Source organism: Girardinichthys multiradiatus, chromosome 17 (assembly GCF_021462225.1).
Source record: "Girardinichthys multiradiatus isolate DD_20200921_A chromosome 17, DD_fGirMul_XY1, whole genome shotgun sequence".
NCBI lineage: Eukaryota > Metazoa > Chordata > Actinopteri > Cyprinodontiformes > Goodeidae > Girardinichthys > Girardinichthys multiradiatus.
Genome location: NC_061809.1, coordinates 7,280,035 through 7,295,664, shown reverse-complemented (window position 1 = coordinate 7,295,664; position 15,630 = coordinate 7,280,035). Strand labels below are relative to the sequence as shown.

Here is a 15,630-nt window from a genome sequence, read left to right as displayed (position 1 = left end):
ATTCTCTAGAAACACTCTAGGTTTAGATTTAACAATTCTGCATATCTTACTGGGAGGGAGGGAATACTTTCTTGTTAAAGCTAGGAATTGGAGAATCCTTCAAGAGTATACTTATGATACCATTAAATTTGAGTATCATAGGGTTGGATGTAAAATGCTTTCAGTGATGTCTTTCTGACATCTAGTGTTCAAAATATGAAGGCGCATCACTACAATGGAACAAAAAAAGTTTCAACAAATCTCAGGTGTGGGCATATTTATTTATTTGGCAAAGCTGCTTTTATGCGTGGAGCTCTTATAGATCTGAAGTTGTTGCATAAAAAGGCAAGGGATAAATGTGTTGATTTGGCTCAAGCCTGGCTCAAGTCATATAGACTGGAATTAAACTGGTTATTGTAGTTTTATCATGAGGATGAAATTGTGAGCACGTATTAGCTTGGTGTGGAAGGTATGAGACGGAGGGGATAAATATGTTCAGAAGGCTTAACAAGCAGGGAAACCCATTAACAGCAGAGATCCTGGGTGTTCAGAGGAGGGTGGGTTAAGAAAAAGAAGCCGCTTTTATTTTGAAGGATATGTTTCTCCATTTCCGGTGAGCACCGGGACAGCAACCACAGCAAAAATGAGATCCAGTGCGACTCCCGTGACTTCCTCAGGAGATGAGAAAATGTTTCAAAAGAATGGACGCCCCGTTAACCTGCCGAAACACTCCTACTGGCTGGATTTGTGGGTGTTCCTGGTTTTTGACATCGCTTTATTCCTTTTCGTATATTTCATCGTCCCGTAAGGAGGTAAGCAGCAGGAAGCGCAGAAGTTTCTAGCTAACACGGCTGCTACGGAAGTTAAAACATTAAAACGTTAATGCGAGGCAAAGGGCCGGATAAAATAACGCCGCTCTTTTAATTTAACACTATTAGGAACGTTTGCGATTGAATTTTGCTTTAAAGGCATTTCTATATCTGAGCCTGTGTCCCGGATACAGCCTAACAGACGACCATTGCTTGTGTATGTCACGGCTTTGGGGTGATGTCACTTCAAAATCATGATACATCCGCCTACAGTTTATAATTCTGCCTGTCAGAACATAATAAAAGGATTTGGACCTTATCAGTCTATAAATTTATTTAAATCTAATTTCAAGTGTGCAAAAATACACGACAGACTCCTAAAGTGTAAAGGCAAAATGGAAAGTTTATGTAGCTCATTGTGTGTAATATGAACATGCTTGTTGTTTAATGCAGCAGAGACCGTTCCTAGTAGTTTGCTAAAATAACAGCTTTAGTCATGTTTTCTTGATATTGGCAGCCAAACACTGTGGAAATGAGATGCAGTGAAATGCGTCCTGCATCTAAAAACAAACCCAAGTCTTCAGCTTTCAGCCACCATGCCTGGACAGTGGAAATTAGATCTCTGTGCTGAACCAAACATGGTTCTGTGCATTTTGGCCAAGCATCTTTACTTTGGTGCCATCTGTCCAGCAGGTATTTCAGAAGTCTTCTGGGTATGGGAAATTTACTGCCAAAAATCAAGAGCACATACTTTCAATTTGCAAGCAGGATTTCATTCTGCTTGTACTCAAACTAGTAATGCTTGCACTCAAAACGTCTGCTTTCTTTCAAATATACTCTGTTTTCTCTCAAATCTTTGTTTCTGCACTCTGATCTAATGTTTCTTGCATAGATAATTTCTCCTCCTGCTTGCTTCATCCTCCATGTGTGCAAACCTGCTCTCAAGATTCTTCCCTGCTCGCCAATTCTTTTTTGCTCTCTCTCAGATAAAAGTATCATTTCCTAGCAACCATATCAGCCAATAGAATGACCGTGTACAACTACTAGGTCACTGGCTTAGTTGGGGTGTGCTTGTTTCCTTCTACTGAGCGTGCCTGTGTTGCTACAATTGATGACTGAGAACATATTGCATTTGGCTCAGCAATTGCTCCAGAATTTGTCGCCTCAGCAGACTCTGTAACAATGGTAGAAAGTATAACATTATAGTTATTTTATTGTGAAGCATTTAAATTATGGAAAATGAAGAATAAGCATTTATTTATAATAATGTATGATTCAGATATCATAAATAGCAATCCCAATAAGTAAAAAGAAAGTGTTTAATTTAACCCAACAAGGACCAAACCCTGTGTAAATGTAAGGTTAGCTTTGTCGCCATTTTACTAATAATATTGTTATAACAGTGATATTGTAAATCATTAACTTTATCTTTGACATACTAGATGAATTAGCAAATTTACAATGCAATTCTTAAATATGTCTCACTGAAAAGATGTGTTTGTCATATGTTAATGTTTATGCTGATAGAAACAGACGTACATATTAAACTACTGAATGTTTAAAATCGCTTACTTCAGGATAGTTTGAATTATCCACAGTCATTGTAATTTGCTGAGTTGAGCTATCCATTGAAGTAGATTGACCTACTTCACGAAATTGCGACGCGCACCGGATGCATAGAAACACTTCCAGATTTTGCTCCGTATGACCTGTGTCAGGGAAGTAGCAACACAGTAGAAGGAAACAAGCACACCCCAACTAAGCCTGTGACCTAGCAGTTGCACACTGTCATTATATTGGCTGATATGGTTGCTAGGAGATGATACAACTTTTATCTGAGAGAAAGCTAAAAGAACTGGCGAGCAGGGAAGAAACTTGAGAGCGCAGTTTTGATCCGAGCAGAGAACAAGTTTGAACACAGTATATTTGAAAGAAAGCAGAAGTTTTGAGTGCAAGCATTACTAAGTTTGAGTACATGCAGAATGAAATCCTGCTCTCAAATTGAAAATATGTGTTCTTGATTTTTGACAGTAAATTTCCCCCATATCCGGGTCATTCAGATACGACTTTGCAAACCTAAGTGGTGCTGCAATGTTGTTTTCAGAAAGAAAAGGCTTTCTCCTGATTAACTAGACTGGTTTGGAAATGGCTCGATAATTAGACATGCACATATCTCTTATGTGTGCATTGTTGACCATCGCTGATCGGCCATTCTGAGAATAAAATATCTTGGGATAAGGTGCACATTACATTTTTGAAGTAGAAATTATTGTTCTTTATGGCTTTTAAAAAGAATCTGAATAATTTAAAATCATTGTCAGTAGGTCGGAGCTTTACAAAACCCTGATTACTTACCACCCTTCCCAGATTGATGGGCATTAACAGATACTTCTGTAAGGTGATTGCTATTATCTTTCCTTTTTGATGTTGTTTTAAAACCCATCAGTATGCTTCACAGCAACAAAAACTCCTGCTTTATATAGATGTGATCACACTAAATATGATAGGTGGTGGAGGAGTATAAATACCTCGGTGTTCACCTGGACAACAGACTAAAGTGGAGATGCAACTGTGAAGCCATCTACAAGAAGGGACAGAGCAGACTGTATTTCTTGAGGAATCTTAGGTCCTTTGGTGTTTGCAGCAAGATGCTGCATATCTTCTATATGTCTGTTGTGGAAAGTGTGATCTCTTCTGCCATTATCTGCGAGGGAAGCAGAAAAGAACTAGGGACTTAAAAAAGCTCAACAAGCTGATAAAGAAGGCTGGCTCTGTTCTGGGGACTCCTCTGGAACCTCTGGAGATCATCGTGGAAAGACGGATTCTTCATAAAATGAAGAACATTATGGAGAACCCTGAGCATCCTCTTCATGAGACTGTCCTACAACAACAGAGTGTCTTCAATCAGAGGCTTCTTCAGATGTGCTGTAAGATGGTGCGCTACAGGAGATCCTTCCTGCCCACAGCCATCAGCATCTACAACGGCTCTTTGAAGAAACCCTCATAATGAGCTACAACATTTAATTTCGCTTTGGGCTAAATAAAGTATTTTTGAATTGAATTGAATTGAGGTTAATCAAGTGGTTTGTTCTAAATCCTGTGGAAGCAGCAAGGGTGTAGTTTTTCCACACACTGCATTTCTATTTTGCCTTTATGTTTGTTTAATGAATAATGACAATACGGAGTCTGTAGTGTGCTTTTGTGCTCTCTAGATTAGTTTCAAGGAATGTAGAACCCGTTGAAGATCTGGTGAATTAATCACGGCCATATATGTAATAGGGGTTGTAATTTCTTATAGCCATGACTAAAGGATGTATTTGGGAAATGCTTTAATGAAAAATTTGCAAGATCCTCTCTGCCGGTGCCAAATGGCTTTTGGTGGAGACGGAGACCAACACAACTTGCAACGGTGTTCATTGAAGATCACTATTACACAGCAATGTGTGACCAACCTGGTGACCAGCGTGAGAGAATGGTGTCAAGCTGATGTGGTTGAGTGTTGTTCTCATAGACACTACAGAGGCCCCTGTTTGTCACATAAATAAATTCTTAAATTGACACTACGTCTTCTCTGTCCGTACTTCAGTCATTTGGCATAGCTAAGAGGGTTTGGCAGGTTTCAATGGGTGCAACCCATTTTATTTGTTGTTACAGGATCATCCCTTGGGCTGACTGCTAAGGACGTGGAGTGCTGCTCATACCCTGCTGTGAGAAGGCTAACCCAGCTTTGACTGAATTCAACCATGCAGCAGCTTTCCACAGCTCAGTTGAAAGATGCTCACGGGTTACGGACATGGCCCCCTGACTTCACATCGGCAGAAGTTGTACACTAACTATTCAGATGGATTCCTCATGAAGTCAGGAAGAAGTATTTGTGTTACTGAAAACTTAAAATGGCTTGACTGACTTGACTCAGAAAACATGTCTGCAGATAATTTAAGATGCTTCTGTTTTCACTGTAAATGTTATATCCATTGTATCTGGGAAGAACAGATGAGCTTCAGGAAATGTGTAGTTTGTCATAGTAAGCCAGATGTTAAACTGGTGTCAGGACCAATGACGATACAAGCAGAGGAACGTAGTTAAAACACCGTAAGAAAAAATTTGCTGATGTGGAGGAACTCCAAGCATTTACACCTGGACAATTCATAATAAACTGTTCTTCCTGCCAGCTAAATGAAGCCCTTTTATTTTGACTCATCAGGTCCAGTCATACAGGCATTCCATCCCAGGCAACTGGTTTTTATGCAAAGTTTTCTACTGACCTATTAAACACCAGTCAACCAAAGTTTGGACACTCCTTCTGATTCAATGGTTTGTCTTTATACAGTGGCTTGTAAATTCATACCCCTTTACTCTGAGTGCAACCAATTACCTTGAGAAGTTGCCTGATGATTGCTAATGACTACATAGAGTCTGCCTTTGTGTAATCTAATCTGAGTACAAATACAGCTGCTCTGTGATGGCCTCAGAGGTTGACTCAGGGAGGCTGAATACTTTTGCACACCGCTCTTCAGTTTTTTATTTGTAACAAACAAAAAAAATTATTCATGTATAATTTTCATTCCACTTCACATTTGTATACCACTTTGTGTTTGGCTTTCACACAAAATTCCAAAAAATATATTTATATAAACATGTTCAGTTTATGGTTGTTATGTGACAATATATGGAACAGTTCAAGGGGTATGAATACTTTTACTAGCCACTGTATCTATTCCTACCTTCAGGAACTTCTTCAAGGCTGTTGGAAAACCATTTCAGGTGACTACCTCATGAAGCTCTGTGAGAGAACAAGACCGTGGAAAGCAGTAATCACATTAAAGGGGGCCTTTTTTTGATAATATAAAATGTTTTATTTCACAATTATGTTTGCTACATAATTCTATATACTTTTGCTACATGGTTTTGATGTCTTCGCTACACATCAGCATTGTAGAAAGTGGAAAAAAAGAAGGAAAACCAGTGAATGACAAAGATGTCCAAACTTTCAACTAGTAGTATTTTACATAAATGATACAACATATTAGGTACAATAATTTATAACACTTATTCACTGCTATTTTAAATAAATACTTACAAAATTTGGTGGTTTTCAACTTCTTTCATGCTATAATATTTTCTTGACTGTAACAAGTATCAGTAGTAATATTAAGGAGCTTATATTAGCTGGGTAATTAGTCAGGCTGTCTGCTCTGGTAGCCAGTCCGTATAGTCTTTAGCTTAACAGGCATGTCATTTGAATTTAGCAAACTGGCGTTACCTGAAAATGAGTAATGGTTTGTGCTCCTTTACTAATAAACGTTTACTAGCTTGCTCCCAGCTGACCAGCAGTGTGCAGCTACAGGTGGGGAAGGGTCTCCACTGGGCCTTTCTCTATCATCTCTTCTAAAGAATTCTAAAACTGAAACACTTTGCATTTTTTTCCAAACATTACGTTTTTTGTACATTTTAAGACCTCCGTTTACCCTAACACCGATAACAGGTCTATGCTTCAACAAACAGGCTCGATTTAAATCTGTAGAATTGACGAATGCGGCTTTTATTTTGAAGTAAGACGATAACCTTTCCGGTTCAGGGAAAGTTGTTGCCACACGGGATGCTACGGGAGTTTGTCAACGACTTTTCAAAAGGGTGTAAATACAGGTCTTTCTCAAAATATTAGCATATTGTGATGAAGTTCATTATTTTCCATAATGTCATGATGAAAATTTAACATTCATATATTTTAGATTCATTGCACACTAACTGAAATATTTCAGGTCTTTTATTGTCTTAATACGGATGATTTTGGCATACAGCTCATGAAAAACCAAAATTCCTGCCTCACAAAATTAGCATATCATTAAAAGGGTCTCTAAACGAGCTATGAACCTAATCATCTGAATCAACGAGTTAACTCTAAACACCTGCAAAAGATTCCTGAGGCCTTTAAAACTCCCAGCCTGGTTCATCACTCAAAACCCCAATCATGGGTAAGACTGCCGACCTGACTGCTGTCCAGAAGGCCACTATTGACACCCTCAAGCAAGAGGGTAAAACACAGAAAGAAATTTCTGAACGAATAGGCTGTTCCCAGAGTGCTGTATCAAGGCACCTCAGTGGGAAGGAAAAAGTGTGGCAGAAAACGCTGCACAACGAGAAGAGGTGACCGGACCCTGAGGAAGATTGTGGAGAAGAGCCGATTCCAGACCTTGGGGGACCTGCGGAAGCAGTGGACTGAGTCTGGAGTAGAAACATCCAGAGCCACCGTGCACAGGCATGTGCAGGAAATGGGCTACAGGTGCCGCATTCCCCAGGTCAAGCCACTTTTGAACCAGAAACAGCGGTAGAAGCGCCTGACCTGGGCTACAAAGAAGCAGCACTGGACTGTTGCTCAGTGGTCCAAAGTACTTTTTTCGGATGAAAGCAAATTCTGCATGTCATTCGGAAATCAAGGTGCCAGAGTCTGGAGGAAGACTGGGGAGAAGGAAATGCCAGAAGTCCAGTGTCAAGTACCCACAGTCAGTGATGGTCTGGGGTGCCGTGTCAGCTGCTGGTGTTGGTCCACTGTGTTTTATCAAGGGCAGGGTCAATGCAGCTAGCTATCAGGAGATTTTGGAGCACTTCATGCTTCCATCTGCTTAAAAGCTTTGTGGAGATGAAGATTTCATTTTTCAGCACGACCTGGCACCTGCTCACAGTGCCAAAACCACTGGTAAATGGTTTACTGACCATGGTATCACTGTACGCAATTGGCCTGCCAACTCTCCTGACCTGAAACCCATAGAGAATCTGTGGGATATTGTGAAGAGAACGTTGAGAGACTCAAGACCCAACACTCTGGATGAGCTAAAGGCCACTATCGAAGCATCCTGGGCCTCCATAAGACCTCAGCAGTGCCACAGGCTGATTGCCTCCATGCCACGCCGCACTGAAGCAGTCATTTCTGCCAAAGGATTCCCGACCAAGTATTGAGTGCATAACTGTACATGATTATTTAAAGGTTGACGTTTTTTGTATTAAAAACACTTTTCTTTTATTGGTCGGATGAAATATGCTAATTTTGTGAGATAGGAATTTTGGGTTTTCATGAGCTGTATGCCAAAATCATCCGTATTAAGACAATAAAAGACCTGAAATATTTCAGTTAGTGTGCAATGAATCTAAAATAGATGAATGTTAAATTTTCCTCATGACATTATGGAAAATAATGAACTTTATCACAATATGCTAATATTTTGAGAAGGACCTGTATATTGCCTCCAATATGGAAAGTTCTTGCCAGATAGAAAACACGGGTCAGTAAAGTATTTCCTCTTCTTGGATGCGTTCCTGGGTGATAATTAGCTTGTAGCGACAGCTACCTGTCAGCGATTGGCTGATTCTAAAACAAGGCAATTGCACAATGTTACAGGGTAAGTTGTGTGTGGAACATAAAAAGATGTACAGTAATAAGAAACGCCATCTTTTTATTCAGGGAGTTTAATGCGTCATGATGTCATAAAATTGTCTGGTCTTAACCTGGCTCTACAGTGGTATAACAAAATCCCACAGCAGATCCCAAACTGGCTGCCAGGAGAGCAGCAGTTTCTGAAATATTCCCCAAGCCAGAAGACTTAGGGGCATGAAGTTGCTTCATGTGATTGGTTGATCAGCCATTTGTGTTTACAAGCAATTAAACATGTGGACCTGGCAGTATATATTATTATTTAGTATCTAATCGGCTTTGTCATTTAAATCAGTTCTGGGTTAGATTCTGAAATGACTAGAACTATTCTTTCTCCTACCGTATTATTTTTATAACAACATTCTCAGCGTAAGGGTGCTGGACTGCTGGGTTATAAAAATAAAAAAAAAGTTTGGACTTTAGTCTTCATTGTTAAAGAGAAATCACACTCTTTGGTCAAGAAGGTGTCTTTCCGCATCTTGGATGTCTACCTTGACCTTACGTGTTAATTCATCATGACTGTGTTTTTGTTTTTTTTTGTCTTCGGATGTTTTCCTGCCGCTGTCATCTCTGAGGCTGTTGATCCCTCCTCTCAAGCTGCTCTCTGCGGCGATGTGGCAAGTGGCTCAGCGCAGAGATGTTCTCGATTACGAAATGCTTGGTGACTTTGTGAAGTTGGTGACGGACACAGTGCCAGACCTGCTTAGTGCAAAGCAACGAGGCAAATTGCTGCTTCGACTCCAAGCCAAAGTGAGTCAGTGGCTGGCAAAATAGAGAGAGAATCAAAGCCAGATTGGATAGATTTATTAACGGACTTGCTTCTTTCTGTGGTTTTCAGGTTATACTTGAGTTGTGCAGAAGTGCGGAAACAGCCAAAACATTGCATGTGCAACCTCATCTTGAATGAATTCGACCACCAGGATACTCGGGAGTAAGTGATTGGAGAGATTTCAAGTGGACACGTTGCTGTGAGATTATTGATCAGATGGAGCATTACATACTCATCTTGGGATTGTTGTCCTAATGACAATCCTTTTGTTTTGCAGAGTGGATATGCTGAGGTGGATGCAGAGGAGGCTATATTTGTAGAACTTATCCAAACACTATTGAAAGATCCAGCCGAGAGGGAACACTTTTACCAGGCGAGGAACACTTCATGATTTCACCTGCAGGCTCATTTTAGAGCGTCTCAGGCTGATAGCAACGTGATACCAATCACTGCTAAAAAATAAAAACTCACAGAGTGGTATGTGGGGAAAAAGTAGGGAGTAGTACTTTCTACAGAGAAACAAAAAGAGAGTCCACAAATTAAATACCAGCTAAACCTCTATTAATGGCCTCATCCAGAAAGAGACATGGCCAATCCAGAGTACTCCACAGTTAATGGCAGCTTCATCTACATCAATGACTCCATCCAGGAAAGAGATGTAGCTAAACCAAAATCACTAGGTCAAGAGTACTATCTATGGACAGAAAAACAAAAAGAGGACACAAAGCTAATGGCCACGATAGCTCTGCCATTGGATTTGTCAAGGAAAGAGACACAGCTAAACACAAGTTAGTGGTACTTTCTATGGGACAGAGAGTACACACAGTTAATGGCAGCAGTAACTCTATCATTAATTCCATCCAGGAGAGAGACACAGATTCAATGGGCCAATAGTCATTTCTAAGACAAGCAAAATAAGGAGAGAACACAAATTTAATGCTAGCGGTAGTTTTGTCAGTGCCTGTGTCCAGGAGAAAAACATAGTCAATATTGCAATTTGGAAGAGATATGGCTAAATACAGAAGCTTTGAGCTAGTACTTTCTATGAAAAATAACCTTATTGGATATTAGAAGAAATACTCAACTGAATCTGTTCATTTGTTTCCTTCCCAGGAGGTTTTTCCAGCAGAATATGATCTCAGCTATGATGTAGACATGCAGCTTCTTGTGTGGGAATTCCTTTCCAAACTGGAAAGACTGCTCCCAGTACCAGACCTGGGTCAGGTAAGGACTGACATCACAGAAGGTGCTATTTCAGACTGCAATTTGCAATTTGTGACGCAACAACCCTGTTGAGTCTTAAATTGCCATCAGACATGATATGATGGTGTTAGAATTCAAGCTATCTCATTCTAAATGGAAAGTTTACTTCTCTATTAAACAGGCCACGTCATGGCTGACCTCTGGGCCCTCTATACTGAAGGACTGTATGCAAGTACTCTCCAATCCTGATGACCTGAGAACTCTCCTGCAGCACCACAAGAGCCTCCAGTCGCTCGGCATGCTGGGTAAACATGATTAATCTAGCAAGTTAAAGTTCTGCTGTTTTGTTCATCACATTAGATACGTTTTTTCCCATTAAAATTTACATTGACTATGTGTGATCATGTCTATGATAGATCAGTGTGGTGAAGATATTGGTTAGAAATCAAGGAAACCCTGCTATTTAATGCCGTAATAACAACCCCTGTGAATAAAACATCAAAAACCTGTAACTTTAGGCAAGAGTTATAAACACTGACAACTATTTATACAAAGGAGTATTAGGGCCAGGCTAAGAGAATTTTTTTTGTTGAAATTACGAGAATAAAGTGGTAATATTACAAGAATAAAATCGGAATTTTACAAGAATAAAGTCTGAATTTTTATGAGAACTCTTACAAAAAGCGCAGTCTTCCATGCATTAAAATGAGGAATGTTGAACATCTTGTGAAGTTATACTTTGGTATCGGTTTCACAATGAAAATTCTTAATCTTTTAACATATCAGCATCAAATTATTACCAGTATCAGGAAAGGATTGTGCAAATGACTGTATCTGTTTCAAATAAAGATCCACACAGACTTGGAAGAAATTGCTTGTTTTGTGGAAGATGAGCTGTCATTACTTTTTTCTCGTAATGTTACGACTTTTTCAGAATATTATGACTTAATTCTCGTAATATTAGCCTTCCACTTTATTCTCATAATATTATGACTTTATTCTTACTAAGATAAGTATAACTTCACAAGATGCTCAACATACCTCATTTTAATGTATGGAAGACTGCACTTTTTGTAAGAGTTCTCATAAAAATTCAGACTTCATTCTCGAAATGTACCGACTTTATTCTCATAATATTACCGCTTAATTTTCGTAATAAAAAAAAAATCTTATATATTTAAACTATTTAGCAACATTTTTTACAAAACTTGCCACTACATTATAACATTTGACTCTGTAATGCAACTATTTCACACAGACCACGAATAATACAAATCGCCAAGAACTGCGAAATTGTAGGATTTGTGAGGATTCTTGAAATTTGTGACTCCATAAGATACATTTACGACACAAGTACGATAGATAAAAATAAATCTTGAACTTCGGATTAATTCACTTGAGTACTGTCAAGGAACAATGGCTCTGAGTGGTCAAGACAATCCTTGATGAATTCCACACAGAGTTAAGAATCAAACAGGAATAGCTTACGATACCTAAGAATGGCCTTTGAATTTGTTAAGGATTAACTGAGATTTTTTGAATTCAGGAATTCACCAAAACTTTGACCAGCTCAAAACCTTTTCCGCGACTTCCAGATGGCTCAAGAATTGCAAGAACTGACTAAGAATAAAATCTGAATCAGTTACGAAATCTGGAACTTATTAGGATTCAACTATAAATCCTAAAGTCTGGCAGTTCTTGGTGATTTGTTTTATTTTTGGTTACTTTTGTTGGTCCTTCTATCATGCGGGACCAAAACCTGACTAAGAACTGACCATAGGTTCTCAATGGTGTTCAGATCTGGGGTGCTTTGCTACAACAGGTCAAAATGTTATATGGTTTTTCAGTCTTTATTATGTTACACAGTATTCCATAATTCTTCAAAACGCTCAGATCATTGGTAAACTGTCTCTGGATTGGTGAAGTAGTTGCTCTTTAAGGACTTTTTAATCCATTCTTTGTTTCTTGGGCAGAATTGGGAGTAAGCCCACTCACACAGGGATAATATCAGGGTGCTTCACCGTTGCCAGGACACAGGACTTATGTTGGCTTTCAGTGTTTCTTCTTCAGAAAATTGGTTTTCCACATGTACCAAATAAATACAGTTAAGCTCACCTGCTGCCAATATTGGTCAAGCTCTGCACTGGTGGCAACACATTGCTCCAGCTCGCTCCTCAGTAGGCGACAGTCTTAGGGCTAGCTCTGGGACATCCTGAAATCTTGTTTAATGCACCTGAAGCTCTTAATGGTCCAGAAAACTGTTATTTTAGCTACAGTATTGTTAGCAGTAGTTTTCTGACAGGTGAAGCCACTTCGATGCAAGTCGATGATGGCTGCATGCTTTTCTTTGGAGACCATGTTAGGCGTAGCCATCCCGTGAAAAGGGGTTTCTGTTAGAACTTTCTAAGCTAATACATTTCTTTACATTTAATTATTTGGCATCTGATCATCTTGATGATATTTTAAAACAACGTAAAGTGTTAACTACAAAACTGAACCCGGAGAGTATCTGTGTAACTTTCAAAAGTATTAGCCCTGACTGCATACTAATAAAGTATGATTTTTATATTAGACCATTAAATACTATAGAAAACGGGACATTCAGCAAACACCGGGTGATGAATGTTTGATATAAACAATGTTTGTCTTCTATTTGTTTCCTATAAATAGTTTTTATGTGATGCTTTGAGTACTATTGGCCAAATTGTAATAAGAAGCTGGATTTCTCATCTGTCTTCTGCACAAGTACAACAGTTGAGATGTCCACCCAGGTCTTTGCCTGCTCCGAGTGTCCGTTCTCCCACATGCAGGAATCATACCTGCTGCAGCACATCGAGCACAGTCACCCTGAGGAGAAAAACAAACTCCAGGTGGCTGCCGGGACGACTCCAGCCCTAAGGAAAAAGCCCCCACGTATGAGTTTCCCACATCCCTTCCCCATCCATGACATGCCCGGACTGTGGCAAGACATTCACACGGGCCTCGGATGTGACTCGTCATCAGCGCACCCACACAGATGAGCGGCCGTACCCTGTGGGGAATGCAGGAAGGCCTTTAAGAACTCCTGGGATCTGACGAGACATCAACGCATCCACACAGGAGAGCATCCCTTCCTCTGCTCCCAGTGTGGCAAACGCTTCACCCAGATGGGGTTGCTCAAGCTACATCTGGAACGCACTGTGTGCAGCCAGAACTGCGACCTGCCACTGGATATAACAACAGAGGTGGTAGTTGCCGACGAGACTACCAACAAAGAGGGTGGGATGTACAAGTGCCAGAAATGTGGCAAGAGCTTCGGCAGCATCCTGGAGCGACTGAGGCACAGGCAGAGGCACGTGGTGAAGCGCCAGTACAGATGCTACCAGTGTGAGAAGATCTACAGCCGCGCCTCAGACCTTAAGAGGCACCAGATGAAACACACAGGTGTGCGGCCGTTCGCCTGCAAGTGTGGGAAGAGCTTCTCACACTTGAGGCTTTTGAACAAGCACTGACAGATTCACACCAGGCAGCGGCCTTTCCCCTCCGGCAAGACTTTCACAGAGCTCCAGATCCTCGAAGGACAGCTCACTCACAACGTTGGGCAGCCTTTCCGCTGCTTGGCCTGTGAAAAGACTTTCACCCAGCTGGCCAGCCTTACGTGCCACGAGAGTCCACACGGCGAGAGGCCATTCGTCTGCGTGATGTGTGAAAAGAGGTTCCTCACTAAGGGAGAACTAGCGAGACACCAGCGTACCCACAGCAGCCTTCGACCCTTCAGCTGCCCTTAGTGTCCGAAGAGCTTTAAATCAAACCGCTCTCGAGTAGAGCACCTCCACAGCCACACAGGCGAGCTTCCATTTTCCTGCTCCCACTGTGGAAAGAGGTTCTCCAAGTCAAACTCGCTCCTACGCCATAATCTTACCTACACCGAGGAGCGACCTCACCAGTGCCTCCAGTGTGGCAAGGCCTTCATCACCTCTGGTGAACTTCTCCTCCACAAGCGTATCCACACAGGAGAAAGGCCTTACTTGTGCTCCGACTGTGACAAGAGGTTCAGATGCTCCTCTGACTTTAACATGCACATCCGGACACACACCGGGCAGAAGACATATCGCTGCCTCCTCTGTAAAAAAAGCTTCTCCACATCGTCAAAGCTAAAGAGACACTTGAGGACACATGTGGAGAAGGCCGTGGTCTTTGAGCTCTTGGATGTTTTTCATCTCGGTACAGCTAATTTTGATTAAATCCATTTTTGGAAAACCACAGTTCTCTTCAGTTCTGTAACTAATAAAAACTCTTGATTTGTTTCAGATTGAATTATATATTCAGTACATTAATACCAGGTACCAAGGGGCAAGTAGAATAAATGAAATAAATTACATCTTCTTCTGAGAGGTTCCCTAAAGCTAAATGTATGTACTACCGAATGATGATTATTTCCTGCCAACAACCTACAGATATGCAAACACCAATCAGTGATTGTATGGAGAACAAGTAGGTTATACATGGTCTGAAAAAGTGGAATTTGATTTAGGTGTCTTTCAATAATTATTTGATGGATAAGGGATTATGGGAAAAAAGGTACTTTAGCCCCTATTCCACTGTCAAACGTATCCTCATGTGTCATCCATGTGTGTTTGGCCACCATCTGTTAACATCTATCTGTCCTCTTCTTCCCTTTCTTCCATCCGGTCTGTTGAAACCTGTGATGGAAATGTGTAGGAAATAATTAAGGAATACTCTACCTAAAAATATTTCAGTGTTTAATGACACTAACATCACACAGCAAAAATAAGGAATACGTCCTGTATTTAAATGCCTTTTCTGTTAAAATCTGGTGAAACTCCAAAAAGGGTTAGGGTATCTAAGGGGCTGTCAGTGGACAAAAGCAGCTGGTGGAGGAAATATAAAAGATTACAGCTCCACTAAGAGCCTGTCAACCAGGAAATTGCCAAGTTGTATGAAGTAGGCTTACAATTTTGTCAGAGATTATGTCAAAGGTAATCCCAAGAATCATTTTTGGGTGGATGGTGGGACGTTCTGACAGATCAAAGGTGATCTCATTGTAAAATGATCAGTCTGTCATGTTAATATTGACCAAGCAGCACGGATCCTTGCAGGTGCTGGTCATTTCGTTTTGTTCCCCAGCCTTTTCAGGCGCAAAATCAAGTCTGACATGGCGTTAGGTACCAACTGCATCAATTTATGGCCACCAGAAACACACAAGAATTTAAACTCATTAGCTACTTGAGGAAACAGTTTTAAATGTCCAGCAAATATTTACCTGTAAGATGTGGCTCACAAGGATTTTGGTTGGATCAGAGATTCAAATCCAACACATTTCAAGATGGCCAGTTCAAACCTTTCTTGTGTGTCTTGCTCTATCCAGATAGATCTCACAACAAATAAGGAAAGTGTCAGCACTCAAAAAACACCTTTTTCCACACTGCTGTATGTGGTTT

The 15,630-nt window shown here is 40.5% G+C and overlaps 1 protein-coding gene and 2 long non-coding RNA genes across 3 annotated transcripts; all 3 read left to right on the top strand.

Annotated features, from left to right (window-relative positions):
* The first annotated feature begins 525 nt into the window (after positions 1–525).
* Positions 526–5,875, top strand: LOC124883114. Its single transcript, XR_007042084.1, has 2 exons — positions 526–791; positions 4,443–5,875. It is a non-coding gene; the product is annotated as an uncharacterized LOC124883114 (long non-coding RNA).
* Positions 5,876–8,812: 2,937 nt separating this feature from the next.
* On the top strand, positions 8,813–9,360 carry LOC124882839. The gene is made up of 3 exons (XR_007042013.1): positions 8,813–8,967; positions 9,056–9,148; positions 9,264–9,360. It is a non-coding gene; the product is annotated as an uncharacterized LOC124882839 (long non-coding RNA).
* A 3,975-nt stretch (positions 9,361–13,335) lies between these two features.
* On the top strand, positions 13,336–14,484 carry LOC124883405 (oocyte zinc finger protein XlCOF19-like). The gene is made up of 4 exons (XM_047390533.1): positions 13,336–13,634; positions 13,695–13,918; positions 13,994–14,392; positions 14,480–14,484. Exons 1-4 carry the CDS (start codon positions 13,336–13,338, stop codon positions 14,482–14,484), a joined length of 927 nt encoding a protein of 308 aa, XP_047246489.1.
* The last annotated feature ends 1,146 nt before the right edge of the window (positions 14,485–15,630 follow it).

Excerpts from the sequence above, each read along its gene's own strand:
- LOC124883405 (XM_047390533.1), top strand. The coding sequence starts at position 13,336 with ATGGGGTTGCTCAAGCTACATCTGGAACGCACTGTGTGCAGCCAGAAC. Across the intron at positions 13,635-13,694 it reads GTGCGGCCGTTCGCCTGCAA|GCAGCGGCCTTTCCCCTCCG; the intron begins GTGTGGGAAGAG and ends GATTCACACCAG. Across the intron at positions 13,919-13,993 it reads AGAACTAGCGAGACACCAGC|AGCACCTCCACAGCCACACA; the intron begins GTACCCACAGCA and ends GCTCTCGAGTAG.